Genomic DNA, 26,854 nt, shown 5'->3' on the forward strand with positions numbered 1-26,854 from the left:
TCTCTCTTCTCTCCAATCAGTGTTCTACCACACAACCCCACTACCTAACTCCCACCGCACAAACTGAGCATTTCCCCCCTTTTTCAACACCTACCAAGGTGAGCAGAGTATAGTAGGAGAGGTGCATAGAGTCAAGATCGAGGGGCTGATCAGATGTGCTGCGCAGATAACAAGCACCATGTCTGCCGTCGAAGCCGCTGCCCCCGTCGAGAACAAGGTCGAGGAGACCGTCGCCGCCCCCGAGGCTGCCCCTGCTGCCACCGAGGCCGCTCCTGCCGCTGAGGGTGCTGCCCCGGCCGAGGCCGCCAAGACGGAGGCCGCCGCCGACAAGCCCGCCGAGGAGGCTGCCACCGACGCCACCAAGGCTGAGGCTGACAAGCCTGCCGAGGAGGCTGCCAAGGAGGCCGAGAAGCCCGCCGCTGAGGTGAGTCGAGTCATAGCTGATGTGGTATCAAAAGACATTACAGTCGGCTCACGTTACCCTTCCCTCTGATCAGACGCCCAAGAAGGAGAAGCGCCAGTCTGCCGTGAACAAGTTCTTCGGCCTCTTCAACAAGAAGGAGAAGTCGCCCAAGAAGGAGCTCAAGAAGGAGGAGGCCAAGAAGGTGAGCAACAGCGGCCCTGTTTTCTGAGTGTTTTGAGCCCCTGAGTTGACGAGACGCGAAAGGAGACGACCGAGGAGGCCCCCAAGGCTGAGGAGGCCAAGAAGGAGGAGGCCGCTGCTGCCCCTGCCGCCGAGGCTGACAAGCCCGCCGAGACGACCGAGGCTGCCCCTGCTGCTGCCCCTGTCGCTGAGGAGGCCCCCAAGGCTGAGGAGCCTGCCGCTGTCGCTGCTGCTCCCGCCGCCACCGAGGAGGCCCCCAAGGCCGAGGAGGCTGCCAAGACTGAGGAGCCCGCCGTCAAGGTGAGTTTACATTGTCTTTCACCGTTACACGTAGCGACGCGAGGCTGATGTGGAATACCATTACTAGCTCGACGAGGCTGCCAAGAAGGAGGACGCCACGGCTCCTTCTCCCTCGCAGAAGGAGAAGCTCAGCCGTCGCCTCTCGGCTCGCGTCGGTGGCCTCTTCAACAAGCCCAAGAAGGAGGCTGCCGCCCCCGCTGCTACCGAGGCCAAGCCCGCCGAGGAGACCATCTCGGAGAAGGTCGAGACTGCCGCCCCCAAGGCCCCCGAGGCTGCTACGCCCGTTACGGCCGCTGCCTAAGCACCTCACCCCAAGAGTGCGCAGCCCTTTCAACGAGACACCCGCAACGACTACCATACCTTTTTCGAGATGCGGAGATCCAGAGTTACCCCTCTCAGTCTCGGAAACCCTCCCCTCCCACACAACTATCGCATAGACGCTCTCCGCTGATCAGGTCACAGGTCACTCCTCCTCTCGACGTACGGTGCATCCGACCGAATCGCTTGTCTTAATCTCCGTTATACCCCACGTCAATCGCTTCCTCGGATCCACCTACTCTCCCTTTTTTCCCCAATCCTCCCCTGTCTTTCTCTCCCTCTCCTATTCTTTGGCTCTACCCAAGTCTCGTCTCCCCCTTTTATAGCCCCTTCTCCATCATTGATGGATCGACCAAGTGTCGCTTCACGACTTCGTCCCCCTTTCCCCCTTATCTCTTCGTGTCGTTATTTTTCTCTCTTCATTGACTGACTTGGCTTCTGTTGATGAATGATGAAATCTCGATGATGATGACGATCTTTTTTGACGCCTCACGGTCCGCGACGCGCGAGTGACAAACACATAGCATCTTTTGTCACCCGCTCCTTACACACAGTCGTGAGCTTCAATCCTCTCTCTCGCTCAGACGAGGTAATTTAGAGCAAAGAAATGAATTGCATCTCATGATAGACTGTCCACGGCGCCTCTGACTCTCCCAAAGAGGCCTCTGGCAAGATCTCTGGCTCCCTCTGCGGCTTCGCCCATCCTTCCCGGATCCAAGAAGCTGCCCTGCTCGCCGGGCTGGCCTGCCTGCCTGCCGCCGACGTTGAGCTGGACGGGTCCGATGGAGAGGTTGAGCGACGGCTGCGACGCGGCCGATGCGGCGTTGGACGTCGGTGGTGGGCGCGCAAAGGACGAGGGCAGGCGTGAGGCCACGTCCTGGATCATGTCGAGGAACGAGGAGCTGGAGTGGATGCAGGTCCCGCCAAGCAGGAATCTCGTCGATGGGCCCGAGGCGCCGCCGATCCCCCCTCCGGCCAGGCCAGATGCGGCGCCCGACGCATTCACCGGTGGTGTGTCGGTGCCCGAGGCGGCGCTGTGGTCGTGCTGTGCGTTGAGGAGGGCGATTGTGCGTGCCTCTGTGCAGGGCAATGGGAATCGTCATCAGTGAAATGCTCGTGAAAGGAAGGAGATACGGTTCCAGCACACGAACCCTCATAGGTGGCTCCTCCGACGACAAAGATGATGACGTCCTGCGGCCTCTGGTGTAGGCCGCCCGCGGCACCTGTTCCTCCCGGTCCAATAAAGGGATAGCTCGTCTCCTTCAGGCGCCCTCTCAGGAGGTCCTCGATTGTCTCCACGAGGTGCGGGCTGTGCTGTGTATAGACATTCTCGACGCCCTTCAAGCCCTTCAGTGCGCTCTTGCCCCTCGAGAAGAAGTTTTCGTTGGCAAACAGGTCGTCCTGCCGCTGATCGGCGCCTGCAATGTTGAGCAGGACAAAGACCAGCGCTGCGCGCGACTCGGGCATGCCGGCATCGAGGAGCTTGGCGACAATCTGGTTGATCTGGTTGCCCGAGTACTTTTGGTAGCGCAGCGCATATAGGCATGCCAGGCGCAGCTTTGCGTCTGGCTTGACGTCGGGCAGGTCGAGTAGCCGGTACACGTTGCGGAGGTCCGAGGCGTGCGACTCGTTGGACGCCAGGCTCTGCTCCAGCTCGCTCACCTCGAGCAGCCGGTCCGACTCGACGCGCCGACTGAGCTCGCCGAGGAGGGCGACGTGCTTGCTCACGTTTCCGCCCAGCTTCCTGAACTCCGGGTAGGCCTCGACGAAGCGCTTCATGTCGGCCACTGTCTCGATCGATGCGCTGTTGGCCGTCCGCTTCTGGTACTCCTCTACGTAGCGCTTGATGCTGGCGCCGAGATCACCAAAGTTGTCATACAGATTTGTGGCAAAGAACGGGTCCTGGTCCTCGCTCAGGACAATCTCCCGCAGCTCCGGCCGCACGCCTTCGGCATGGGCGAGCGACACGCGGCCGTTGTTGATGCCGCCCATGAGCTCATGTACCATGGCCTGGTAGGTCCACTGGGAGAGCAGCGGGGTCACCGGATCGTTTCGACGATCGAGAATGAGGAGCAGCGGCGCAGCGTCTGTGCGTCGAAAGTCAAAGAGCGACGCCAAGGGTTCGTTGATGTTGTACAGGACGTCCTCGCCGAGCTTCTTTGCCAACGCGCTCATTCTCTCGTATCTGATCACCGGCTTCTTCTTGAGGCTGAGCAGCACCGACAGCAGCCCCTGTGTGTGTCTCTCGAGCGCCTCTGGATCCCACTCGCCCAGACCAGCGCCTCTGCTCGTGCCACTGGCCGACGACGTCGCCGCATTCGTCGCCCAGAGCCTGTTGGGCGGTGTGGCATAGTTGATGCTGAACAGGGGCCTATTGATGGGCACGTAGTCGCAAAAGTACTCCTGCACCTCCTGCACGACGTCGTGCTCGTCTGCCGTGGCGAGACGCTCAATGTCTGCCTTTTTGAGCGTGTTTGTAAAGTAGAGAGAGTAGGAGCCGTAGCGCGGGAGGTTGAGCTCGCGCTCGATGGCCTCGAGCGACGAGGCAGAGGGCCGGACGAGGACGAGGCACTTGAGGTGGCGCATCCGGTCCCGCTGCGCATTGTCGATGCGGTCGGTGAGGTAGACCTCGTGCTGGAGCAGCGACGACTGGGTGAGCGACGTGGACACAATCGGCGTCGTCTCGTCGTCGAGGAGAAGGACCTTCATGCCGCCCACGCTCGAGACGATGCGCTCGACGTAGGCCGACACGGCCTTGTTTACGTCCATCTTTCGCGCCCTCTTCGTCGTCGTCCCCCCGGTCCTTGTCCTTCTTTGTGTTCTTCCAAGTCGTCGTTACTGTGCAGGTGGACGCCTGAGCGTCTGTGCGAAGCCGCCGAGCGCGCGTTCCACATGGCAATTGCCTGCCCACCCCTCCATCTGAGAAATCCAATATTTTCTGCGCATCTCGACGACGGAACAACGAGCAGCCATCCCGAAATAGACCCCCAAAGGAACGGGAAAGGAAAGGGAAGGGAAGGAGTACAAGGGGACATGCCCAACGCAGCGCCGGGGCCGCCGTCGCCGCCCAAAGAGGTGGACGTGCAAGATGCGATTGCGCAGTACCCGTCGCAGGCGCCGAGCCTGCACCAGACGCTGGCGGACCTGACGCACGCCGCGCGCTGGGACCACCTGCACGTCCTCGATCTCGGTCCGGGTGCGTCAGACACAGCTGCGGTAGGAGGAGGAGCGGCCATCTGCGGGCTGAGGCCCGAGCAAAGAGGCCTCGAAGTCGTGTGGTCATGCGGCATTGCCGATCGCCTCAACAACCAGACGTGCGTACCTGTTGCCCCTTTTCGCCGGCAGAGACGGGTCCATGTTCGCAAATGTAGCGCTGACCCAGGGCTGCTTCCCTCTTGCATCAGATTTCTCGACATCTTCCAGGCCGTCGACAGACTCCCGGCAGAGCGGGCGGGACAGAAGCTTCTCAAGGATCACTTTCTCCTGGCCGTCCTGTCGCCAGACGCAACCGTCGTGTACTACAGCATCGCTCGAGGTCTTGTCAAGCCAGTCAATTGAAGCGCTGCTCTTTTGTATTACTACTACAAGACCGAGAGAGACAGAGAGAGTGTGTGTGTGGGGGAATGTGATTGAGAGAAAGTGGGCAGGAGGGAGAAGGATGGTTGGCTAGTTGATGTAGTAGCCATCGGCGCTGAGGACCGACTGTGTCGAAAAGGTGACGGGGGCCGCCGAGCCAGCGAGCGAGACCTTGTCGACGACAATGTCGCCCAGCGTCTTGTCTGGGCTGACAAAGTCGACCGAGACGGGGAAGAAGACGTCGGGGTCGGCGGCGCCCTCGTTGACCTTGATCTCGAGCTGACCGCTCGTGACGCCGGCCTCCTCGGAGATGGCTTCGATGTGCCACTCGATGGTGCCGTCGCCGACGTCGACCGTCCCGTGCTCTGGGTCCTCGCCGATCTGTGCCTCGACGTCCGGGGGCAGGGGCACGGCAATGACGACGTTTTGCAGCTGCAGTGCCTTGTTCTCGAGCTCGAATTCGATCATGACGTCGCACGCACCCGATCCATCTTCGGCGGGCGAGGGCCAGCACTGGACGCTGAGCGGCACCACCGTCTCGTCCTTTGTCGTAGCACGCCACCGCAGCACGCCCAGGTTTTGCCGCACAGGAAAGGGCTTGTTGGCGTCGCGAAGCTTGATGAGGCGGCCATCGGCCCAGGCGGCCTTGTCAACGTGTGGGTGCGTCTTGAACTGAAGTGCAGAGGCAGGCAGGAGCGAAGACGTCGAGGCAGGCGTCACTTGGACGGCAACCTTGGACAGCGTGGGGTCGGTGATGCGCAGCTCCAGGTCGCCCTTGACCTCGAGCGACTCGAGACTGCCGTCTCGTGTGGCCTGCAGCGAGATGCGCTCCTTGACGACGAGGTGCACACCCTCCTGGGTCACGGGCGGCAACAGGTCGATGGGGTCCACCGTCTTGGAGGACGGTCTCGTCGTCGCCGACGCTGTCGCTGCTGATGTCGCTGCTGCTGCTGGCGCCGCTCTTGATACTGGAGCAGCTGCCTGGGCTGGCAGTGGCTCCTCGTCCTCGGCCTCGGCACCAAACAAGTTGGCCGTCTTGCTCTTCTTGCCCAGCTGCATGCCCTTGGACTTGAATGCGGGCTTGACCGGCGCCGAAGAGGGCGTCGCGCCCGTGTCGCGGACGACGGGGGCGGTGTTGGTAGCCCCTTCGAACTGGCGCACACCCTGGTATCCACCTGAAGCACCAAAACCGCCCGAGTTGCCCGAGTAGGCCATCTGTCCTCGCCGAGCAGCCTCTCTTCGCTGCATCTCGAGCTGCTTGGCCCGGCGTTTGAGCTCCTCTTGCGCCTCGAGCTCCTTGTTCTAAACAGACGAAGGCCGTCAAGCACGCCCGTGTCAGCTTTCCAATTGACTGCAGAGAAGAACCTGCCAACGCACCCTCTCGATGATTTCCTGTATCTTTTCTTCCTGGCTCTCCATCTCCAGGAACGTCTTGATCTGCGCCAGGCCGACGTTTTCGCGGTAGCCGAGCGAGACAATCTCGTCAAACGCGCCCAGGAGCTCAAAGCTGTTGCGCAGCACGTCACGCTCGTCCAAACTCCGGCACATGTCTGACACCGTCCTGGCAAACAGGTGGAGGGTGTCGATGTCCTGGAGGATGTTGGAGGACTTGTTGGTGATCAGGATCATGTACAGGTCCTCCAACGGCTGGTAGACGTAGCGGACCGTGTCCGTCTCGATTGTCGTGTGCTGCGATCCAGTCGAGATGAGCTTGGGAAACGAGGCGAGTAGCGCCTCGACCCTCGACCTGGGCATCTCGCGGAATTGGCGCGAGATGACGGCTGCTCGTACTGCAAGTCAGCATTCATCCCTCCTGTGCACCTCCTCTGTGAAGCAAACTCACGCTTGCCGCCCCGCGTGCAGACCGACGCTGCGAGGAGGACCTACCACTCATCGTTAGTCAATGTGTTATGGTACTGAAGAGGCACACTCCCGATGCTCACCATTCTGTGCTTGTCGAAGTCGCTCTAGCTCCTGTGTTGGCTTGACTTGGAGACGCCGAGCTTGTTGGAAGCCAGGTCATCTTCGTGGCACTGACCATGCTTTCTTGGCACGTGTCAATTTCCAGGTCGAATCCACGTGTCGAAAATGAAATCAAAGCCTCGCCCGGTGTCGGACCCTGCCGGAGCGGGCGGCAATACGTAGCAACCCTGCTTTGCCCGATGATGGGCGGGGGAGCAGGCGGGAGGCCGGCAGAGGGCGGGTTGTATTGCAAAGCGAAGGCCGCCTCTGCATGCACCTCCATCCTCGACCTGGCCCTCCCTGAACCCAAATCTGTAAAGCGGAGGAGTAGTGCAGTGTAATACTAGTGGAGCCTATACAGATAGGGCGCGAGGTCTCCCGACGTCCCCCTTTGCAATCACGCATCGCTGTTGCATCGATCGGAGAGCAAGAAGCCATATAAGAGCTTGCATTTCTCAGACTTCCTTCCTCCTCTCCCCTCTCCTCCTCCCCCTTCCGCTCTCGCGCATCTCCACCCGTTTCCTTTTCACGACCCATAGATAGACAAAGAGATATCTTGTAGAGACAAAAGCAGCCACAGCAATCGTTCCGAGAATCTTCAAGGTGAGTCGGAGACTTTGGAGTGGAGCCGGCTCGATCAAGCTGGAAGACGCGGTCGGATTTTTAGTCTCCCTGATTGGACTGAACCTGGACCGGTACCGGGCATCCCCGCACTACGTCTCGGGCGCTCTCCTACTTCTCGCTTTCCACGCTCTCCCAGGCCTCCACTGACCAAATTCACCCACACCCTTCTTCCCTTGCTCCCTCCCCACGAACCAACGAACCCACCCATTTTGCTTTCGCCTTCCTCAGCGATAGAATAGCACCCATCATGACTTCCCCCGGTAACCACCACGGTGAGTGTCACGACTCAGGAACAACGGCGCGTGAAAGACAAAGGAGAAAGAAATGAGAAGCTCACTTCGTCGTCACTTCTTTTTTTGCTCTTCTTGCACAGATGAGCTGCCAACGCAGGACCCTCAGTATGCGCTTCTCGGCAGGGACAGTATCGCACTGTTCTCGGATGGTGAGCAGCACTCTTCAAGGAGGTATGCCAATGATGAAGCTGACCCGGGCACTATCGGAATCGTCGTCCAACAGCCGGTTTCGACATGGACAAGATCCACCTGAAGCGAAACGCTCCCGTCGCCTCGCTCTACGAGGACGCCATCTCAAAGGAGGGTGCCATCATCTCGAGCAACGGCGCGCTCATCAACTTTTCGGGAAAGAAGACGGGCCGCAGCCCCAAGGACAAGCGCATTGTCTACGAGGAGACGAGCAAGGATGATGTCTGGGTGCGTTTCTTAAATCGTGCTCTAATCAATCTGGACATGATGCTGACTTAAATTTCATGAACAGTGGGGACCTGTTAACATCAAGATGGACGAGCACACGTTCGAGATCAACCGCGAGCGTGCCATCGACTACCTCAACACCCGCGACGACATCTACGTCTTTGACGGCTTTGCCGGCTGGGACCCCAAGTACCGCATCAAGGTCCGCGTCATCTGCGCCAGGGCCTACCACGCGCTGTTCATGCACAACATGCTGATCCGGCCCACCCGCGAGGAGCTCGAGAACTTCGGCGAGCCCGACTTCATCATCTACAATGCCGGCCAGTTCCCTGCCAACCGCTTCACGGCGGGCATGACGTCGACGACGTCGGTCGAGATCAACTTCAAGCGTCGCGAGATGGTCATTCTCGGTACCGAGTACGCTGGCGAGATGAAGAAGGGTATCTTCTCGGTCATGCACTACCTCCAGCCCGTCAAGTTCGGCCAGCTCTCGCTGCACTCGTCGGCCAACGAGGGCCCCGACGGCGACGTCTCGCTCTTCTTTGGTCTCTCGGGCACTGGCAAGACGACGCTCTCGGCCGACCCGCACCGACGGCTGATTGGCGACGACGAGCACGTGTGGTCCGACGATGGTGTCTTCAACATCGAGGGCGGCTGCTACGCCAAGTGCATCGGCCTCTCGGCTGAGAAGGAGCCGGAAATCTACAACGCCATCCGCTTTGGCTCGATTCTCGAGAACGTGTCGTACGACAAGAACACGCGCGTCCCCGACTATGACGACTCGCACCTGACGGAGAACACGCGGTGCGCATACCCGATCGAGTACATCAACAACGCAAAGATCCCCTGCATTGCCGGCCTGCCCAAGAACATCATTCTCCTCACCTGCGACGCCTTTGGTGTCCTTCCCCCCGTCTCCAAGCTCAGCCCCGAGCAGGCCCAGTACCACTTCATTGCCGGCTACACGTCCAAGACGCCCGGTACCGAAGACGGTGTTGTCGAGCCCAGCCCCACCTTCTCGACGTGCTACGGCCAGCCCTTCATTGTTCTCCACCCGCGTCGCTACGCCGCCATGCTGGCTGAGCGCATGTCGAAGGTCAAGGCCAACGCCTACCTCATCAACACTGGCTGGTCCGGCGGCAAGTTCGGCACTGGCAAGCGGTGCCCGCTCAAGTACACCCGTGCCATCCTCGACGCCATCCACTCTGGCGAGCTGGCCAACGCCGAGTACGAGGACTTTGACGTCTTCAACCTCAAGGTGCCCAAGAAGGTCAGCAACGTCCCCTCGGAGATTCTCCACTCGAGGAACGCCTGGCCGGACAAGAAGGCCTTTGACGCCGAGATCAACAAGCTCGCCGGCATGTTCAACGAGGCCTTTGAGAAGTACGCCAGCGATGTCAGCCCAGAGGTGCTCAAGGCCGGCCCCAACAAGGTCTAAGTGATCTTCGACGGCTACTTTTGATGAGCATCTCTTCTCCTCCCATCTGCAGCCCTCTGCCCCGTCTTTCTCTCCTTTTTCCCTTTTTTCTTTTTCCATATTTACTGTACGCATCTAGAGAATCCTCTCACATACTCTTTTAAACTAAAATGGCGAAATGATCAAAGCGAGACTACCCCGGGAGATGCTTGGGCTTCGTCTGCACTGTCCTGGACGGGAAAGCAAAGGTTGTCGCAGGGGCTGACGAGGGTGCTCCGTCTTTAGAGTGTAGAAAATAAAATGCAAGCACGGGCCTCGTCATTTTTGGGAAGGACGGAGCGGTGTTGCAGGGGGCAAAGGACATTCCAGTGGACCGCGCTCGCAGCGCAGCGCTCAGTCTCGTCTTTTGTCTTTGCCACCACGTAAATGGCGAGGATGGACGCCGCCAAGAAGGACAGCAGCAGCAGCAAGAAGCGCAAGAACAAGAGCAGGGGCAAGGGCAGGGACAAGAGGAGGAACACAGACGTCGCTGCCGCTGCCGTGCGCCGCTCCCCGAGGTCTCTGACTGGCTCTGGCTCTTCGTCGACTCCCTTCTTCTCTTTCCCGCAGACGTCGTCTCCAACGCTGTCTGCTCCTTCCTCTTCTTCTTCTTCTTCGTCGTCGTCGTCGTCCTCGCCGTCGTGGAAGGCTTTGTCCATCTCTTCTTCTGAAGACTCGCGCGCAAGTGGCACCGCTAGCACGGCCGAGAAGTTCGGCTCTGAGGAGGACATTATGGCGGTACAAGCCCTCTTCCGTAAATTCGATGCTGCCATTGCAGCACGCTGCGATGATTCGCGCAAGAACAGCAAGTGGGGAGAGAAGCAACATGACGAGACGGCGGGCCTGTCGGACGACGTGAGGCGGCAAAAGACGCAGCTCGAGACGCTGCAGGCGCGCTTCGAGGTCATGCAGGCGCACCTCGAAACCGTCTTGGTCAAGACGAAGCTGCAGCAGGACTCGATGCATCTCGCCACATCTGCAATGGAGCGGAAGCTCGATAAAATGCATCAGCGCCTCCGCAAGGAAATCGACGAAAAGGTGCGCGCCGTGCAGGACGCGGCCGAGGAGAACCTCCGATTGCTGGGTGAGCGCATCGAGGAACGCATCGACTCGGTCGAGTGGAGCCTCCGTGTCGCCACGACCGGGACGGTTGAGAGCCTGGTGAAAGAAGAAGTGGGCAGACAGGTGGATTTGGAGATCGAGGCGAGCAAGCAGCGCATGTCGCAGCTCAAGGAAGAGATCACCGCCGGCGAGCAGCGCATTTCGCATCTCAGAACCGAGATGGAACAGACGGTGGAACAGACGAAGCAGACCACCGAAGCAAGGCTCGAAGCACGCCTCAAGGACTACGAGCGCAGCGAGGCAATTTTCAAAAGCATGTCCGAGCTGAAACGGAGCCTGCGAGAGGAAATGGCCGAAGCAGAGCAAGACCTGCGAAACGAAATCAAGGAGCAGATGGCAGAAGTCGCCGCCGATGCAGTCGGAGATGTAGAGGAGCAGGTCAATGCACTCAACACAGCTGTCGAGCTCCTTCGTGAAGAACAGGATCTCTCGACGGAGTCTGATGGCAAGCGCTCGAACACGTTGCGCCGCGTGAAGGAGGATGTGGAAGCGCTCTTCGCTACGACTGAAAGCTGGTCCAGTGCCGACATCGAGGACCGTCTCGAAAAGCTTGAAGATAGAGTCGATGAGCTTGAAGATGATAAGACCGACCCCGACGATGGTGATACCAGCGAAAAAGGTGATGGCGAGAGCGCAGCAAAGGAGCCTGCCGAAGGCGGAGAAGACAAGGCGGTGCTCGATTTTGCACTGATCAAGCTCTACGAGCTGTGGGACGAAGTGGAGCACGGCAATGCGCTTCATTGGAGGTCTTTCTATTCCCTCAAGGACATCGACAGCAAGGCCAGGCTGACGATACGATCCAAGGCCATGCGATGTCGCATAATGCGCTGCCCCGAGCTCAAGGACTGAGGCCCGGCAGCCATCGTCGCCAAGCAGACCTCTCCCTCTCCCTTCTGGGTCTTTTTCTTATTCCTTAGTCACCTAACTCTTTCACACTTTCTCATTAAATGTCAGATACGAAGTCCCCTCTCAACCTCGTTCAATGTCAGGTACAACCACCCCTCTCAATCTCCACTTTGATTCTTTCCTTTCCCCGCCGATGAGGCACAGAGAGAGGATGAACTTTTTACCATACATAACGGAAAGCCAGATGGCGGTGACCGAGGCTGAGCAGCTCTTCTCGCGTCTTTCCCTCGTAGCCCCACCGCTTCTTTTCCGCCTCGTCGTCGAGCCGGCTGGGGTCGACGTCCCGTCCGTCAGGGTGCGCATACGAGATCGCGTCCCTTCGCCGGTTCTCGCGGATGTTGTGGAACATCAGCACGGCGCATGAGAGAATGGCCACGGCGGCGAAGCCGAGATTGATGGCGTGGCCCTTGATGTAGCGCGGCGCATCCGCCATTGGGTACACATTGGAGCTGACCAGGCCAGCCGAGTTGCCAATGGTAAAGTAGATGCCCATTGTCGTTGCGCGCCGGTACACGGGGCCAAAGTTGGAGCCGACAAAGGCGATGCTCGTGCCAATCGACGGCGAGACGCCGGCGACGGTGAGGAAAATGGCAAAGTATTTGACGCCCGGCGCGACGTCGCAGATGAGAATGATGTAGCCAATGACGACGACGAACATCGAGCCAATGATAAAGGGCCCGCGCATCATCGTGCGGTCCGAGAGGTAGGCCACGGTGAGCGTGGTGATGAAGCCGACGACGTAGGGCGGCACAGAGAGGAGGTTGGCAGACGCCCCGCTGAAGTCGAGGCTCTGGATGATTGTCGGCGTAAAGAGCGCGAGCGAGTAGCTGTTTTCGCCATTCAGATGCGATGAGAATAGGCCTCATGGCAAAGGAAAGATTAGACAAGGGGGGGCATAACTCACAGCGGGTTGGCAATGGAGATGTACATAAGGCTGTACATCCACGTCTTCCAGTCGAGAAAGGCCTCGCGAACCTGGGCCCAGCTAAAGGGCGTATTGGCGTTTGTGACGCCCTGCGAGATGGCCAGCTTGTGGTTCCACTTGCGCGCCTCCTCCTTGTTGAGCAGCTTGTTGTCTTCGGCGGGAAAGTCGACTATGGCCCACCAGGCCGGCAGCGCGCAGACGAAGGTGATGAGGCCTAGGCGACCCTCACACAATCAGCTACCGAGCATAGAGACAGAAACAGTGGAGGAGAGCAGAGGACTCACCTTCGATGATGAAGATCCAGCGCCATCCGCCCGGTGTAGCAACCATCTTGCTGTTCGTCGGAGTGACGGGATTGTCTCCAAAGTGCTGCCACGAAGGGAAGGGGATATACTTGAGACCGTAGGCAAGGATGCCTCCAAAGGCTGGTTGAAGACGAGGTCAGATTAAGAGGAGCCAGCACAGCGTTGGAGATGCGACGGCGACTCACCACCCGCCAGTGTGGCGCCAGCAAAGAAGATGGAGATGCGCAGCGTCTGCTCCCGCCTCGAGTACCAGCATGTCCTAAAGCAATTGAAATTTTAGATACTCGAACGAGAAAAGGCTCGGTAAGAAGCCCACTCACAGCATGAAGTTGATGCCCGGGAACAGTCCGCCTTCGGCCTAGACGGATAAACGCTCTTGTCAGCGAGCTTTTTCGGTGTAAATGAGAAAAGATACTGACAACTCCGAGGAAGAAACGAGCGGCGATGAGGCCGGCGCCAGACCGCACGAGGCCCATGCAGACCATGACTATGCTCCACGAGATCATGATGAAGGGGATCCAGCTTGTGGTGTAGAGGTGTGAGTTACGTGCAAAAGAAGACTTGGCGAGGCGAAGCAGCTCACCGATGAGGCTTGAGCGCCTTGAGTGCGAGGTTCGACGGCACCTCAAAGACGACGTAGCCTGTCAGGACGGCGAATTCAGAATCAGGACGGTACACGACACTACGGACGAGGGCTTCGAAAACCCTTTCGCTAGCGCACTCACCGACAAAGAAGAGACTCAGGGCGACGGCGTAACTGTTTCCGCCAGTGATGCCAAGATCCGCCTTGAGGCCGGCCACTGCCGCTTGTCCAATGTTTACTCTGTCGAGGAAGGACAGGAGATAGAGGAGGGAGCAGTAGGGCACGATGGCCCAGTCAATCTTGCGCAGGAGGCGCTTCTCCTCTTCCTTGGTCATGAGCAGCGACGAGTCGTTGATGCCTTCCTCCTCCCTAGCATCGCCTGCGTGCAACTTCTCGTCTGCCGCCCGCTTCGAGTCAGACGAGAGCGCGACGTCCTTGTGCTCCCTGTCACCCGAGCTCGAACTCGACAGGGGTGCGCCATTGGCGGTGTTCGGCGCCGTTCCGCTCTCGGATGCATCGACCATGCGCTTTTCGTTGTCGGAAACACCGCTCATTGTGGCTCAGTGATGGTGTGTAGGAGAGAAGACGCTGCGGTGCTTCCGCTCTCGGCTTTAAAGTGCCGCAACCGATCCCAGTTCCCCCACGGGGGGTAAATCTTCGCTTTCTGCGGGAAAACCAGCAGAGGAAAACGGTTTTGGCCGAAAAGGACGCTAAGAAGGGAGAAAATTAAGAAATATCTGTACAGTGAGTCTTCATGTCCGCAGAATGTGGGGAATCTTGGCCGTTGGTCGGTGTTCGTCTCTTGACTATTAGTGCTCGTTTCCGCGGAGGTGCATTTCGTCAGAGCCAAATGGTCATCATGCACGGGTAGAGAGGGTTTTAGAGCGCAGAGGCCCCGCACGGCGCAGCTGGTCGTGCGAGAGCAGCCACACTCGCGACTGTGCCGTGCCTGAGATGGATCGATCGGGCACGGAGAGATTAATTAAAGAGGACAGCGAGCGCCGTGTGCTGGAGCCATTAGCACCAAGAATCGGCTGCCAGATATTGGAGACAATTGCCAGCCGCACAGAGGAAGAGCAGTGATATTCTCGCGCCCATTAGACTAAGATGCGCCGCCGCGCCAAAACAGGCGGCGCAAGGGTGGAGGGCGGAGGGGAGTTCTGAAAAGCGGAGCACGGTCCTCTCGTTTCTACGCTCTTCGCATACGGTGGTCGTCAAGTCCTTCGTTCTCTGAATCACATTGCGCTCTCTGCGCTCGCAGTCTGATGAAGAGGAGACTTGACATGGCCGCCGAGCCGATCGCTACCACATTCGTGAGCGCGAGGTCGCTGCATGTCCCGTGTGACCCCGTGAACACCGACGGACGCCGCCGTAGGTCTCGCGACAATGACCGCATACAGAGCACACCATGAGCGGTACGGTAATGACACTTGCCTCCATCAGGACCCGTCGATCACAGCAGACCGGCGCCCGAGAACCGCTTCCACTGGGACCTTCAGGGCCGGCTCGATCCTGCCATCGAAGATCCCGTGCGCAACATGACGACAGGCACCTTCCGCGATATCCATCTCCACCCGACTCTGCTTGGGCTGACCTTTCGCGTGCACCAGGAGACAAGCCGCGTCGAGGTGTACAGAAAGGGCAATGTCGGTCGTCGTACTGATCTGCGAATCATAGACAGTGCCAGGGAGCGTGATGCTAAGGATTTCGAGGCGGCTAACACTCAAAACATATCGTACCCACCCGTGCACCGAGTCGTCATGGGCCGCGTAGGCCGGGACACGCCGCTGGACAGCCTAGACCTGACGACGGCCAAGTGTAAGCTGGCTCCTCCGTCGTCTAGCGAGGTAGACTTCATCGATCCGGAGGACAGGGACCTCGTTCCGACGGCATCCATCCGGCCAGTTCAGGTCGGAGAGCTCGTGAGGTCCCTCGTCGAGTTCACATCGTACGATCCCAAGGACTGGTCGGATGGCGAGTACGACGACTTGTACTGGTCCTTTCTGTCTGGCGCATCGACAAGGGACTACATTGCGTTCAGATTCATGCCGAGGCCTACATTGGAGCCTGACGGCACTCTCAGACTCTCCTGGGAAAAGGTATGCGCATAGACAGGAAAGACTTTAGCAAGAGAATTGCGCGTTTCCAATTCGAGAGCGCCGCCTCGGAATCGGAGAAAACGTGTGAAATGGAGCAGGGACGACGGAGACAGGGCTAACAAAAGAGGAGGGCGGAGTACAAGCCGGCGGAACTTCTTCATCCGCACTCAGGCACACCCGAAAGATTACATCACCACGACAGGAAGACGGCCCAGGCACCGATATTCTCACACGCGGGCACAAATTTGATGCCCGGTACACATCGCTTCCACGCTGCCGAAGAAGCACTTAGTTCCTTACAACTCAATGTCAATATACCAATACCAAGACCAAATGTCCAGCACTGGAGTTGACTGCTCAATGGCGATGTGTAACCAGCGCTGCTCTCAACTACAAGCAGAAGACAGAGTGAGCGCGCGGCGCTACATTCAGACACAGAGGCCATGTTTCCCGAGAACTCTTCTCCGACTTTTGTTGTCCCCAGACGGTCTCAGAAAAAGCAGGAAAAGGGGGAGGGACCGCGCACTACCTTTACCGAAAGAAAGGGAAAGTGGTTGGAGGAGGCTGCTTACCTGTTGCGGCCTTTGCGCCAAGGGAAAGTAACTCTCATCTCTATTTGCCATGCACTCCGTAGCTGCTGTCCGCCGGAGAGGGGCGCCATTGTGCGAATGCATCCTGGACAAGCCCGCCGTCGGTGTTTCCCCTTTCTCCTAGGGGTGTGTGAGAGAACTCATGGCTTTTTGAAAAAGCCGACTTCTCTCTGTCTATTACGTCGGTGTAGGCGATTAGAGCTTTGCACTGTGCAGTACAATACTGCTGGTTGTGGGAAAGGGGCCTCGAATAATTCTACGGTGGAATATGAGGCCTCGTAGAAGAAGTCTGTATCTCCGCCAGAGTCCCACGGGGTGGCCCCTACTCGGCCCCCACGCATCCTCCTCACAGTCTCTCCGAGCGAAGGTGCTGGGAAAAAAGGGAAAGGAAGCCGGTTCCCTTCTTCGGAAATCTAGCTAACTTGCTAGCTGCCAGCGAGTCGCTCGAAAGTGAGCGCTTGGCTTCAAAAAGGCTTAAAGGGGAGGCAGCAACTAACTTTTCTGTTCCTCAAAACATCCTCTGCTCCCACTCTTCTTTATTTCAACTCTCGAGGCGACTATGCGAGACAAGCTCACGATGATGGTGCTCCCTCTTCTGCTCCTGTTCTGGCTCGTGACGTTGGTGAAGGCACAGCATATGGGCGGGCAAAAGGAGGACAAAAAAGTCGATTTGCAATGGACGAAGTGCAGGAGAGGTGCTGGCGGCAAACCGATCTGTAAGACGATGTCGTCGCCCCTCGTCATTGACTTCAACTGGCGCTGGCTTCACAAAAAATCTGGAACATTCCAAAACTGTTACCTTGGTAACAAATGGATTCAAGACGTCTGTGGCGTGAACGATAACACCAATAGGTGCACCGATGCGTGCGTGGGCGAGGGCGGCGTGTACGACACCGAATACGGTGTCCGAACGGATGGCGATGAGCTCACGATCCGCTTAGTCACCCAAAATGGTGGAAATACCAACGTCGGCGCGAGGCTGATGATGCTGGATGGGACAGGATCGAGGTACCTACAGCATATGTTGCTCGATCAAGAGGTCACATTCGACATCGACGTCAGCACATCGACGTCAGCACAGTACCATGCGGGCTCGTCCCCGCACTTTACTTTACCAGCATGGACGCCGATGGAGGCGCCAAAGCGTACAAGTCGGCGGGCGCGAGTGCGGGTTTGGGCTACGCAGACGGCCAATGCGCCCGGGATCTCAAGTTCATCAACGGAAAGGTGACTATTTCCTCGATTTCCATCTTGGAGGTCTTTCCTCCGACCTTTGGCAGCTTACTTCCCGCTAAAACATTTCTTCTTTCCCTTTCAGGCGAACAACTACCAGTGGGTGCCATCGACAACAGACCGCAATGCTGGTGTGGGCCATTATGGCTCTTGTGGCAGCGAAGTCGATGTGTGGGAGGGCAACTCGGCGGCAAATGCCTTTACGCTTCATCCATGCAGGTCTCCTAAGCAGGAAAGATGCGAAGGGGAAGAATGCGGCGGCACCTACTCCAAGAAGCGGTTCGGAAAGTACTGCGACGCCAACGGGTGCGACCTCAATACGTACAGGCTCGGCAATCAAAGGTTCTTCGGATATGGCAAGGGGTTCGAGGTCGACACTAGTCAGAAGTTCACCGTCACCACCCAATTCTAGACCGATGTCACGCACCGTCGACACACCACGACCAAGCCTTTGGGGAGTCACCATGACATCAGTGGCTTGCACATTAGGGATCACCGCACTTCAGAAAAAGAGAAGTTGGAGAAGCGCGCCGTCTACAGCCACAATCCTCCAGTTCAAGGCGGGACGCTGACCGAGGTGCGCCGCATCTACAGGCAGAACGGCAAAGTTATTCGCAACCCCACTTCGAAAATTCCTCGCATAGTAGGCAACTCGCTGACGCAAGAGTACTGCGATCAGACAAAGAAGGTCTTTGAAGAGTCAAACTATTTCAATACCTTTAAAGGATTTGAGGGCATGACAGAAGCGATGAAGAATGGCATGACGCTCGTCTTCAGCTTTTGGGATGATCACTATGCCCAAGGACGTTGGCTCGACAGCATATATTCGCCGCACGAGCAGGGACAACGCGTCTTCCGTCGCCCGAACGCTCCAGGCGCAGTGAGGGGGCCCTGTCGTGCATCCTCGGGTGTGCCAGCCGAACTCGAAAAGAAATATCCGGATGCTACGTTCAAGATCTCCAACATCCGCATCGGCGACATTGGCTCGACGACGGACGGTGTGACGCATGGACACGGGACCGCAGAGCACGAGTCCTCACTTACAAGCCTTCAGGAGCTCGAAGACGCAAGACACTTGCCCACCGGACATAACGTCAACCCATCGCTCGTCGAGCATCATCGCCTGCCCAGCTCGGCCCCCCGCCGTACGACCTTGGGCAACCCTCTAGCTCACGGTAATGAAGAGGCCATTTATCCATGATTGTGCCCTATTCTCCTCACTTCTCCACTTTCCACAGATCTCTTCTCTACTCTTTTCTCTTCCTCCTGTCTTCCGTGGGCTGGTTCCTTTTATGATCGTGTCGATGTGTTCAAGAAGAGATAATAATACAACAGATTGTGGTGCTTCATCTTGCCTTTGCCGGCGCTGGCTGCTGGCCTGATTCATTGGCCGGCCTGTTCTTCTTCTTTTTCTTCTTCCTCGGCGGCGTCTCGGCCCGCACCTCATCTGACTCGAGCAGCGAGAGATCGACGCCGGTCAAGGGCCCCGCCTCGACGGTAAAGGCGGCGCGAAGCGACTCGTCGTCAAAGGGACCGATGCGGTGCACTGTCGTCTCGGGCCGAAAGACGATCTCGGACATGGTCGTCTGCCCCGTCAGCTCGGGAGGAACGGGCAGGGTTGAGGAGCCGCCGCCGTCGGGCGCACCGCCAGAGCTATTGAGCGCGCTGCTGTACTTTCCCAGCGCTCGCTTTGGCGGTCGAACCTTTCCGGGTAGGTCGGCGACGTACGAGGCGTACGTCTTCTCGAGCGTCAAGGGTTTCGAGGATGAGGCTGACGCTGCACCCGCTGCTTCGCTGCCCTCTGCCGCTGCTCCAGTGCTCCCTTCGCCGCCGCCGCTGCCAGTGGTTACTGGCGCGTCGCTCGCGCCCTGCTCGCGCTTCCTGCCTCGTGCCGCGGCGCTGTACGGCTTGACGCTGCGCTCCCAGAGCGGGCCGAGCCCCATGAGTGTCACAAAGTCGTCGCCGCCGTGCGCCTGGTGGCGCAGCGGGGGATGCTGCGCCATCGATGTCGAGCCCTCCTCGTTGCTCGCCATCGATCGTGCCTCGTCTGCTAAAATCGATGTGGATGGCGTAGATGGAGGGATATTTAGAGTTGCGCGCGCGTGTTCTGTGTCTCCACGTGGCTGCCGTTGCAAGAATGTTGCCGATCTAACTATTTGGACTTGGTGCCTGCCATCTTTGGACGAGGCGGTGAAGCAGCGAGAGAGCCCACTCTAGGTCGCGTGTAGAGGTAGAAAGACACCATTGGCGTCAATAGACGTCTTAATTGGGGGCTAGGTCCGAGAAGCTAGATCTAGGGATTCCGAGGTTGAAAGTGGTCGCCCGCGGCCTCCAATTCCCGACGAAGAAGGGAGATTCTCGACCGAGCTCATCACGGATTCAACAGCGAGCTCGACCACAAGATTCCAAGACAAGACAAGACGACAGACAGGCAGACGAGGTTGGTTGGTTGGTTGGCTGGTCAAGAATTTAAAAAAAGAAAAATATAAGCACGAGCCAACAAAGCCAAACGAAAAGTCTCCTTGGCGATTGATGAGGCGATGCTTCGCGCGAGCCGACGGACCGATTGATTTGAGTCGACGAGCCTGAACGACACAATCCCACCTTTCTTCAGCTCTCACTCCCTTTGTGCGCGCGCACTAAGTGGATCGCACCGAGGCACCGCTTCCGCAGAACGCAGCGCAGAAGTCTCGGTGAGGCGTGAAGCAGGGCCATGCGGAGGATTCTCAACATGGGCGGGGCCGGCTCGTCGCAGCCGGGCGTCACGCCCTGGCGAGACGACTCGATGTTCGTCCGCCAGGAGAGCCACGACGGCTCGCTGGGGCAGCAAGCACCAGCAGCGCCCTCCGACTACGGCAGCGGAAGCAGTGGGGGCAGCCGAGGACGAAGAGGGCCGGGGCAGGGCCAGGGACAGCCACCTTACCCCGCTGCTGACCGGTACGAGGGCGCGGGTGTCTCGCCAGCAAACTCAGCGTATGGCCATGTCAAGCAGAGGCCCTCGCGATCTTCGCCCTCCGAGAGGAACCGCCCCGCTGGCGTCACTGCAGCGGCCACGCCATACCCGAGCTACGGAGAGGTGCACCAGGAGCCACCGGAGCACAGCAACCCGTTCGTCGCCGCTGTGCTGGGCAGTGGAAGCACGCGAGGAGGACATTTTCAACACCAGCCGTCGCCGCCGCCGCCACCACCGCCGCTCTCACACGTGCCACCACCACAGCAGAGGCCAGCGCAGGCTGAGCAGATGTACTACGACGACGTCGCCACCACCGACGGGCCTCGCACCTTGTCGAATCGGGCCAGGCCAGGCGCAGGAGACGGACAGCCGGCGTGGAACGAGGAAGGGACGAAGGGCATGAAGCGTGACAGCTCGTTTCCCAATCCCTTCGGCAGTGCTCAGGCCACACAAGCGTCGCCATTGCCTACTGCAGCGACGTCCGCGCCAACCGGCGAAGCAGCAACAGCAGCAGACGCGCACTACATGCTCTCGAGGAGGGCTTCCAAGGGCCACGCCGATGGTGGCGTGCAGAGGTTCCGGAGTCTGAGGAGGGCAGGATCGAGGTCGAATCATCAGCATCATGACGCCCCCGTCGCCGGAAACGACGGCTCCCTCGAGTCGCTCCAGCACCAGCGCCAATACCAGCAGCAGCAGCCGTACTACCCGGGCGAGGAAAGCGCTGCGAGACTGCCACGCCGACGCAGCTCGAAGAGCCAGACACTGCCTTTGCACGGCTCGACCGACGCTGAGCTGGTCCAGCAGGAGTATTTGCACCAGAGTCAGCTCCAGCAGCAGCAGCAGCAGCAGCAGCATGCATTGCAGCAGGGACAGGGTCAGGGATATGCTCCTCCGGACGATGTGGAAAGGCCAATGAATCGGTACGTCGATGTGCTCCAGCCTCCCAGCGTGCAGCAGAAAGACAGTGGAGCAGGGATGGACAAGATCAAAAACAAGCTATTTGGAGGTCTCAACAGCCGGAGAAAGGAGCTGCAGATGGACCACCACCAGGGCCATTCTCACAGCCAGCGAGACGCACAGGGCAATGGTGCGTCGTTTTCCCTCCGTCCGAGAAGCCAGGACTTTGGTGCGACACCGGCTTCAGCGAATTCGGCGCCGCAGGGTGCGCAGGGAGAGACAAAGAAGGAGGGCTGGTTTGGCAAGAGGGACAAAGACAAGGCCGCGAAGGCGTCACCTGCACCCGGAGTCGTCCCTACGTCCGAGGCTAATGTCACGGCGAGGATCGGTGAGTTACTGATTGGTCTTCCATGGAAGCTAGGATAGAATGGTTGCTAACATTGCCATGTGCAGGCTGGCTGTGCGCTACGCAGGCCCAGGCATGGGACTGGGGCTATCTTCTGCACCTGTGCGACTCCCTCTCGCACTCGGAGGCGTCGTCCAAGGAGGCTGCCCGTGCCCTGCGAAAGGAGTTCAAGTACGGCGAGGAGAAGCCGCGCATGCGGGCCATCAAGGTGTGGGCTGTCCTGTGCCTCAATGCCAGCGACCGCTTCAAGCTGCAGGTGGCCCAGAAGCGCTTCCTCGAGGTGTGCGAAGAGATGGCGACGAGCAGCAAGACGCCGCCGGCCGTCAAGGACATGATGTTCGACGTCTGGAGCATGCTTGCCTACCTCTTCAAGAGCGATGTCGAGCTGCAGTCCATCACGAGGTCGTACAACAAGGTACGGCCTGATGGATGGCCCCTCGATGGTCGCCCGCTAGACCCCGATCATCCCGTCTTTAACCCTGCGTCAACTTCTTTGTATCAGCCAAACCAAGCAAGACCGTCCGACTTCCAGCGGGGTGAGCTGGCCCCAGGAGTGCATGCGTCGCCGATTCCGTCATCTCATGGGCACGATCGCCTGATCCGGGCACCGGATGGCACCATGGTGAATGCGCCTGTTCGTGGCGTTGGCGGTGGCGGCGACGATGGCTTCGCGGGTAACAACGACGCAAGGGATTACGAGTGGGAGATGGAGCAGGAGAGGGAGAGGGAGAGAGAGTGGGAGCGGGAACGGGAGCGGGAGAGGGAAGAAGCAGCGAGAAACGCGCGCGAGCAGTGCGACGACGCTCGGCGGAGCGCACAGCTCCTGGCTGAGTCCCTCGTCAACCATGGCCTGCACAGCGAGGAGCTGGCTGTGCTTTCTGCGCGGGCTCAGGAGGCTCAAAATGCCATTCTCGGCCTGCTTCCGTGGGTGTCTGCTGCCGCGGAGCGGTCGAGGGACGCTCTTGTAGAGCAGCATCGATCTGAGGCAGCCGAGGGGAGGCAGCACGTCGCGGTGGACAAGACGCGCGACGAGCTGCTCCTCGACGACGTCCTCGATGCTCACGAGAAGCTGTCGACGGCAAGCGGCATGGTTGAGGATGCGCGCAACAAGGCGAGGGAAGACGACGAGGAGCGAAGGGTGCTCGACCAGAGCATGCGCGAGCAGAGGATGGACCGGAGCAACCTTGTGCAGGACCCCGCCACGGGACAGTACTACTCGCTGAGCCAAGGCGAGGGCGCTCACTACTCGTCGTCGACGAATGCGGGTGCTGCTTCTGTCCAGGGCCCGACTCCTCCCGCTCGCCGCTCGCAGCAGCAGCAGCAGCAGCAGCAGCAGCAAGCGGCACCACTCGATGTGTCCAGAGCTTCGACGCATGTACGCGCGCCCTCGTCGACCTCGCATCTGAGCCACACCACAGCGCGCGAGGGCAATATCGAAGATCAGGCGCTGCAGCAGTCCCGGTTGACGCGAGGACCGCGCCCGCTCCCAAGTGTTGACAATCTCACGAGCTCGTTCGCCTCAGGTGTGCCCCTACATCTCCAGACGAGCTCAAGCAACGGCGCCTCTGCGCCCCCATCGAGCTTCTCCGCGCCACATGCTTCGTCTGCCCACGGCCACGCCAACGTCGCCGGCGCGAATGCCAGTCCAAACAAGGACGACAACGAGAGCGTCATCTTGACGCCCATCGAGCCGAGCGAAAAGGCTCTTGGGAAGCGAAGAGCCGTGTCCGTGGATGAGGGTGAGTGTGCGCGTTGACACAGCATGTGAAATGACCCTGACAGGTACCGCTCAGATACACTCGCCGTTCCCAATGGGCTGGGGCAGCAGGGAGCGACGCTGGCCGCCCAGGCACAAGCGATGCAGCTCTCCTCGAGCAACATGTCCAGCCAGACGCAGACGGACGAGCGCGCCAGCAGCCATGGCCATAGCCACAACCACAGTCAGAGCCACAGCCACAGTCACGAGGAGGCCCTCAGGGCTCGTCCGCCGCCTGCTATCCCTGGCGCTCCACCTCCTCTTGCCGCCTCTGCAACAGGCACCGTGCCGCTGGCACCACCGATGAATGGAGCAGACCCTCCACGGCAGCAAGGACAAGGACATGCGGGAGTTCCGGGTACGACCAACAATCCATTCTACGATCCAGCTTACAAGCATCACTTTCCGCAATATCAGCAGCCGCCGTCTCAATAAGCACCACAATCTGTGCCGTGTCTTCTCTCTCTTTCCCTCTTCTCTCCCTCTTACTCGGCCTTCACTAGCTAGAGCCTATATGCCCACACTTTCACCATCATCATCATCAAAGGGCTTCGACTTCAATTGCACAAACCTTAGCATACATGAATCAGAGCGTCTACCTGTTCTGTATCGTGGGGAGAGAGAGAGAGAGAGCGCGAGTCAGTGTATGTTGTCCTTGCATCATCAAGAAGATGGCGCATACGAAAGTCAGCTCTCCGTTCTGTCACCGCGAGCGCGCAGTCTCGAAACGAGACGTTGGCTTCGCGGTCTTGCCCCGTCATTGACCCGCTGTTGGTGATGACCAGGCAACGTGTCTGTACGGTGCATGTACCTTCCCGTGTAACTGGGTTTTGCATCCCTCTCAATCGTCGGACCGGACCCAGTTGCACCCACCTTTTTCTTAATGGACGGACCATCGCCGTCTTCAGATTTCCCACCTCTTCTTCTTGTTCTTGAAGTCGAGGTGGAGCAGGAACAGGGCAGGGCGAAAAATAAAAATAAAAGAAAGCCTGGGAATTTTCCACGTGCGCTGCTCTCTAGCGGAGGGGGGCCTGCCAAGGGCACAGGCAAGCGCGCTACCGAAAAAAACGTGCGGCAATCTCTCCGCCCCGAGACAAGTCGAGAAACGAGGGTTGAAAGGTAGAGAGAGGCCAGCGACGACGACGAGAAGCACCCGCTTGCTCTCTTTTACAACCCTAAGCTCCAAGCGCACGGTGACTGTAGTAGAGCAGTCAAGCCGCCGCCCCCGTGGTGAACGTTTCTCTCAGCACGATTGACCGTCGACTCGCTTGGGCTCGCTCGCGACATTTCGCCTTTTCTTCCTCCACTCCACACGTACACTCACACATACATTCACATTCTCATAGGCGAAGAAGAGAAAAGGAGAAATAGCGACAAACGGGCAAAGTCGACAGACATAACAAACAAAGTAGTATTCCAAGAGAGAGAGACCCTGGGACGGGAGACGTGATGGATCCGTCGACGACCACGCGCGGCGAGACGGACTCGGCAACGGCCGCGTCGGCCACGCACCACTCCGCCGCCAGCTCCAAGGAGCGCAAGAAGCGGCACCACGGCCTCGGAGGCGGCGGCGGGCTCGGTGGCGCCGGCTCGTCGGGGGCTGCGGCCATTGCGGCTCGGCGGCTTGGTGGGCCCGCGCTGCCGCCCATGGGGACCAAGGATGCCTCGGCTGCTGCGGCGCGCCGCAAGGGGGACGGCGAGGGCGAGGGCGAGGAGCCTTTCATCAGCTCGAGCCGGGACGCGAGCGAGGAGGACAACGACGATGCCTCGGGCTACTCGGACAGCGCCTCGTCGCTGCGCATGCCCCAGCCGCTGCAGTCGCGCAGTGATGCACGCGAGGGCACGCGGCTCTCGTCGCTCGAGGAGGTCCTGCCGACGTCGGCGAGGGACCGTGCCGTGGTGGACTCGAAACAGGCGCATACAAGGCGCCTCTCGCCCACGGGCGGCGCTCCCATTGCGCTTGCGGGGCCGTCGACGGCCAGCGCAGGACCACTGGCGGACAAGACGCCGTCGAGTTCCTCTCCGCCCAGACAGGTTGGCTCGCTGGCCGGCGCTCCGTTTGAGTCGTCGGCGAGGAGGCCCTCGGCAGCGGGCATGGCCAAGGGCGACGCAGTGAGGGACACGCTCGTCAAGGCCAGCGCTGCCCTCTCGAGCTCCTCGTCTGCCGAGCTCGCGCCGGGCGACTTCCATGAGCCGGCGGCGCCCTCGGCGAGGCCCGTGCTGTCGAGGACCGAGAGCATGTCGAGCGCAGACAGCGATGTGCCAAATGGACCGACAGGCACTGCAGCGAGAAAGCAGCATCACCACCATCACCACCACCGCCATCACCACCAGTCACCGCCCCTGCCCCACGCCGCTGTCTTGAGCGGCGGCGCCGGCGTGGGCGCTGCGGCAGCGGGCAAGGAGGGCAGCGGCAAGCTCGATCTTGGCTCGCTTCCGGCCCAGACGTCGATTGCCACGGCGATGCCAACGCCCCGAGCGCAAGAGTCATCGGGAGTGCAGACTGGCCCACCCGGCAAGGACTCGAGCCTCAACAAGCGAAGGCAGCTGCAGCACTCGCTCAATAGCACAAGCACGTTTGAAGAGACCGAGGGAGAGGATGCCGATGCGACCGACGGTGCACCGTACGATGGCGACGTCGAGTTTGCAGCGCGGGGGTCTCAGACACAACAGCAACAACAACAGCAGCAACAACAGCAGGGCATTCTGGCCTCTGTCAACCACCCCTCGTCGTCGCTCACGTCCTCTTCTGGCTACTATGCGTCGCCAGCCACGGGCGGCGCCGCTACTACGTCTACGCCTGCCGACGCACCCAGCAAGGCCTTTACGGGCGCCTCGACCAACACGGCCGAGCCGCTGGAAGACGAACAGCAGGTGACGATGCCGCCGGCGTCGATGATCCGCTCCTTTGTGCACAAGGCCATCTACGAGCCGCTGGACCCGACGTCGGGCCAGGCGAAGCGCGACTACAAGATCAACCAGCCGCCCGACGGGGGCAAGAACCCGGCGCGACCGGTGCGCATCTATGCCGATGGCGTCTACGACCTCTTCCACTACGCCCATGCGCTGCAGCTCCGCCAGGCCAAGCTCAGCTTCCCCTCGGTCCACCTCATCGTTGGCGTCGTCTCGTCGCGCCTCTGCGCACAGCACAAGAACAAGCCCGTGATGAGCTCCGCCGAGCGGTACGCGGCCGTGCGCAACTGCCGCTGGGTCGACGAGGTCGTCGAGGATGCGCCCTGGGTCATTAACCAGGAGCTCCTCGACCTCTACCGCATCGACTATGTCGCCCACGACGAGGTGCCGTACGGCGGCACAGACGGTGCCGAGGACATCTACAAGTTTGTAAAGGACCAGGGTCGCTTCCTCCCCACCAATCGCACGCCCGGCGTGTCGACGAGCGAGCTCCTGGCGCGCATCGTCGAACAGTACAGGGAGCACGCCTATGACGGCAAGCTCGTCAAGATCGGACATGCAGAACTAGCGTTCAAGTGAGCGATGAATACATAAAAAAAACAAAAGAAATTTCACA

The 26,854-nt window shown here is 59.5% G+C and overlaps 12 protein-coding genes across 12 annotated transcripts; 8 read left to right on the forward strand and 4 right to left on the reverse strand.

Moving 5' to 3' along the window:
- Positions 1-23: 23 nt before the first annotated feature.
- Positions 24-1,602, forward strand: FA10DRAFT_269758 (hypothetical protein). The gene is made up of 5 exons (XM_025522869.1): positions 24-98; positions 167-424; positions 498-605; positions 668-904; positions 972-1,602. The coding sequence occupies exons 2-5, from the start codon at positions 179-181 to the stop codon at positions 1,203-1,205; spliced, it is 825 nt and encodes a 274-aa protein (XP_025374351.1). The 5' UTR covers positions 24-98; positions 167-178; the 3' UTR covers positions 1,206-1,602.
- A 178-nt stretch (positions 1,603-1,780) lies between these two features.
- On the reverse strand, positions 1,781-4,069 carry FA10DRAFT_304557 (putative vacuolar protein sorting protein VpsB). The gene is made up of 2 exons (XM_025525369.1): positions 2,374-4,069; positions 1,781-2,299 (listed from the first exon to the last, which is right to left on the reverse strand). The coding sequence occupies exons 1-2, from the start codon at positions 3,989-3,991 to the stop codon at positions 1,842-1,844; spliced, it is 2,076 nt and encodes a 691-aa protein (XP_025374352.1). The 5' UTR covers positions 3,992-4,069; the 3' UTR covers positions 1,781-1,841.
- A 186-nt stretch (positions 4,070-4,255) lies between these two features.
- On the forward strand, positions 4,256-4,780 carry FA10DRAFT_289228 (hypothetical protein; the record flags this gene model as incomplete). The annotated part of the gene is made up of 2 exons (XM_025524267.1): positions 4,256-4,536; positions 4,627-4,780. 2 exons carry the CDS (start codon positions 4,256-4,258, stop codon positions 4,778-4,780), a joined length of 435 nt encoding a protein of 144 aa, XP_025374353.1.
- Positions 4,738-6,939, reverse strand: FA10DRAFT_245838 (hypothetical protein). Its single transcript, XM_025519387.1, has 4 exons — positions 6,742-6,939; positions 6,642-6,681; positions 6,176-6,579; positions 4,738-6,100 (listed from the first exon to the last, which is right to left on the reverse strand). Exons 1-4 carry the CDS (start codon positions 6,742-6,744, stop codon positions 4,889-4,891), a joined length of 1,659 nt encoding a protein of 552 aa, XP_025374354.1. The 5' UTR covers positions 6,745-6,939; the 3' UTR covers positions 4,738-4,888.
- Positions 6,940-7,261: 322 nt separating this feature from the next.
- FA10DRAFT_269763 (putative phosphoenolpyruvate carboxykinase) lies at positions 7,262-9,713 on the forward strand. Its single transcript, XM_025522870.1, has 5 exons — positions 7,262-7,363; positions 7,613-7,656; positions 7,758-7,826; positions 7,901-8,094; positions 8,159-9,713. The coding sequence occupies exons 2-5, from the start codon at positions 7,632-7,634 to the stop codon at positions 9,530-9,532; spliced, it is 1,662 nt and encodes a 553-aa protein (XP_025374355.1). The 5' UTR covers positions 7,262-7,363; positions 7,613-7,631; the 3' UTR covers positions 9,533-9,713.
- Positions 9,714-9,828: 115 nt separating this feature from the next.
- FA10DRAFT_269764 (hypothetical protein) lies at positions 9,829-11,743 on the forward strand. The gene has a single exon (XM_025522871.1). It carries the CDS (start codon positions 9,938-9,940, stop codon positions 11,519-11,521), a length of 1,584 nt encoding a protein of 527 aa, XP_025374356.1. The 5' UTR covers positions 9,829-9,937; the 3' UTR covers positions 11,522-11,743.
- On the reverse strand, positions 11,739-13,726 carry FA10DRAFT_256497 (putative MFS nicotinic acid transporter Tna1; the record flags this gene model as incomplete). Its single annotated transcript, XM_025519809.1, has 9 exons — positions 11,739-12,405; positions 12,483-12,717; positions 12,788-12,837; positions 12,898-12,928; positions 12,994-13,067; positions 13,129-13,166; positions 13,228-13,330; positions 13,392-13,449; positions 13,534-13,726. The coding sequence occupies 9 exons, from the start codon at positions 13,724-13,726 to the stop codon at positions 11,739-11,741; spliced, it is 1,449 nt and encodes a 482-aa protein (XP_025374357.1).
- A 625-nt stretch (positions 13,727-14,351) lies between these two features.
- On the forward strand, positions 14,352-15,902 carry FA10DRAFT_281921 (hypothetical protein; the record flags this gene model as incomplete). Its single annotated transcript, XM_025523725.1, has 3 exons — positions 14,352-14,762; positions 14,835-15,490; positions 15,819-15,902. Exons 1-3 carry the CDS (start codon positions 14,657-14,659, stop codon positions 15,900-15,902), a joined length of 846 nt encoding a protein of 281 aa, XP_025374358.1. The 5' UTR covers positions 14,352-14,656.
- A 755-nt stretch (positions 15,903-16,657) lies between these two features.
- On the forward strand, positions 16,658-18,405 carry FA10DRAFT_297594 (glycoside hydrolase; the record flags this gene model as incomplete). Its single annotated transcript, XM_025524528.1, has 5 exons — positions 16,658-17,160; positions 17,199-17,307; positions 17,399-17,693; positions 17,820-18,311; positions 18,368-18,405. The coding sequence occupies 5 exons, from the start codon at positions 16,658-16,660 to the stop codon at positions 18,403-18,405; spliced, it is 1,437 nt and encodes a 478-aa protein (XP_025374359.1).
- A 46-nt stretch (positions 18,406-18,451) lies between these two features.
- On the reverse strand, positions 18,452-19,761 carry FA10DRAFT_269766 (hypothetical protein). The gene has a single exon (XM_025522872.1). It carries the CDS (start codon positions 19,344-19,346, stop codon positions 18,660-18,662), a length of 687 nt encoding a protein of 228 aa, XP_025374360.1. The 5' UTR covers positions 19,347-19,761; the 3' UTR covers positions 18,452-18,659.
- Positions 19,762-21,616: 1,855 nt separating this feature from the next.
- FA10DRAFT_196696 (hypothetical protein) lies at positions 21,617-23,478 on the forward strand. The gene has a single exon (XM_025518409.1). It carries the CDS (start codon positions 21,763-21,765, stop codon positions 23,323-23,325), a length of 1,563 nt encoding a protein of 520 aa, XP_025374361.1. The 5' UTR covers positions 21,617-21,762; the 3' UTR covers positions 23,326-23,478.
- Positions 23,479-26,220: 2,742 nt separating this feature from the next.
- Positions 26,221-26,817, forward strand: FA10DRAFT_234939 (hypothetical protein; the record flags this gene model as incomplete). The annotated part of the gene is made up of 1 exon (XM_025519009.1): positions 26,221-26,817. One exon carries the CDS (start codon positions 26,221-26,223, stop codon positions 26,815-26,817), a length of 597 nt encoding a protein of 198 aa, XP_025374362.1.
- Between the last annotated feature and the right edge of the window lie 37 nt (positions 26,818-26,854).

The sequence above is a fragment of the Acaromyces ingoldii genome, assembly GCF_003144295.1.
Source record: "Acaromyces ingoldii strain MCA 4198 unplaced genomic scaffold FA10scaffold_8, whole genome shotgun sequence".
NCBI lineage: Eukaryota > Fungi > Basidiomycota > Exobasidiomycetes > Exobasidiales > Cryptobasidiaceae > Acaromyces > Acaromyces ingoldii.

Coding starts and splice junctions, on each gene's coding strand:
- FA10DRAFT_304557 (XM_025525369.1), bottom strand. CDS start 3,991: ATGGACGTAAACAAGGCCGTGTCGGCCTACGTCGAGCGCATCGTCTCG. Junction 2,300..2,373: donor CGGAGGAGCCACCTATGAGG/GTTCGTGTGCTG, acceptor TGCCCTGCACAG/AGGCACGCACAATCGCCCTC.
- FA10DRAFT_269763 (XM_025522870.1), top strand. CDS start 7,632: ATGACTTCCCCCGGTAACCACCACG. Junction 7,827..7,900: donor TATCGCACTGTTCTCGGATG/GTGAGCAGCACT, acceptor GTCGTCCAACAG/CCGGTTTCGACATGGACAAG. Junction 8,095..8,158: donor CGAGCAAGGATGATGTCTGG/GTGCGTTTCTTA, acceptor TTTCATGAACAG/TGGGGACCTGTTAACATCAA.
- FA10DRAFT_196696 (XM_025518409.1), top strand. CDS start 21,763: ATGCGGGCCATCAAGGTGTGGGCTGTCCTGTGCCTCAATGCCAGCGAC.
- FA10DRAFT_245838 (XM_025519387.1), bottom strand. Junction 6,580..6,641: donor CTGCACGCGGGGCGGCAAGC/GTGAGTTTGCTT, acceptor CAGTACGAGCAG/CCGTCATCTCGCGCCAATTC. Junction 6,101..6,175: donor TACAGGAAATCATCGAGAGG/GTGCGTTGGCAG, acceptor TCGTCTGTTTAG/AACAAGGAGCTCGAGGCGCA.
- FA10DRAFT_269766 (XM_025522872.1), bottom strand. CDS start 19,346: ATGGCGAGCAACGAGGAGGGCTCGACATCGATGGCGCAGCATCCCCCG.
- FA10DRAFT_269764 (XM_025522871.1), top strand. CDS start 9,938: ATGGCGAGGATGGACGCCGCCAAGAAGGACAGCAGCAGCAGCAAGAAG.
- FA10DRAFT_269758 (XM_025522869.1), top strand. CDS start 179: ATGTCTGCCGTCGAAGCCGCTGCCCCCGTCGAGAACAAGGTCGAGGAG. Junction 425..497: donor CCGAGAAGCCCGCCGCTGAG/GTGAGTCGAGTC, acceptor CCCTCTGATCAG/ACGCCCAAGAAGGAGAAGCG. Junction 606..667: donor AGAAGGAGGAGGCCAAGAAG/GTGAGCAACAGC, acceptor GAGACGCGAAAG/GAGACGACCGAGGAGGCCCC.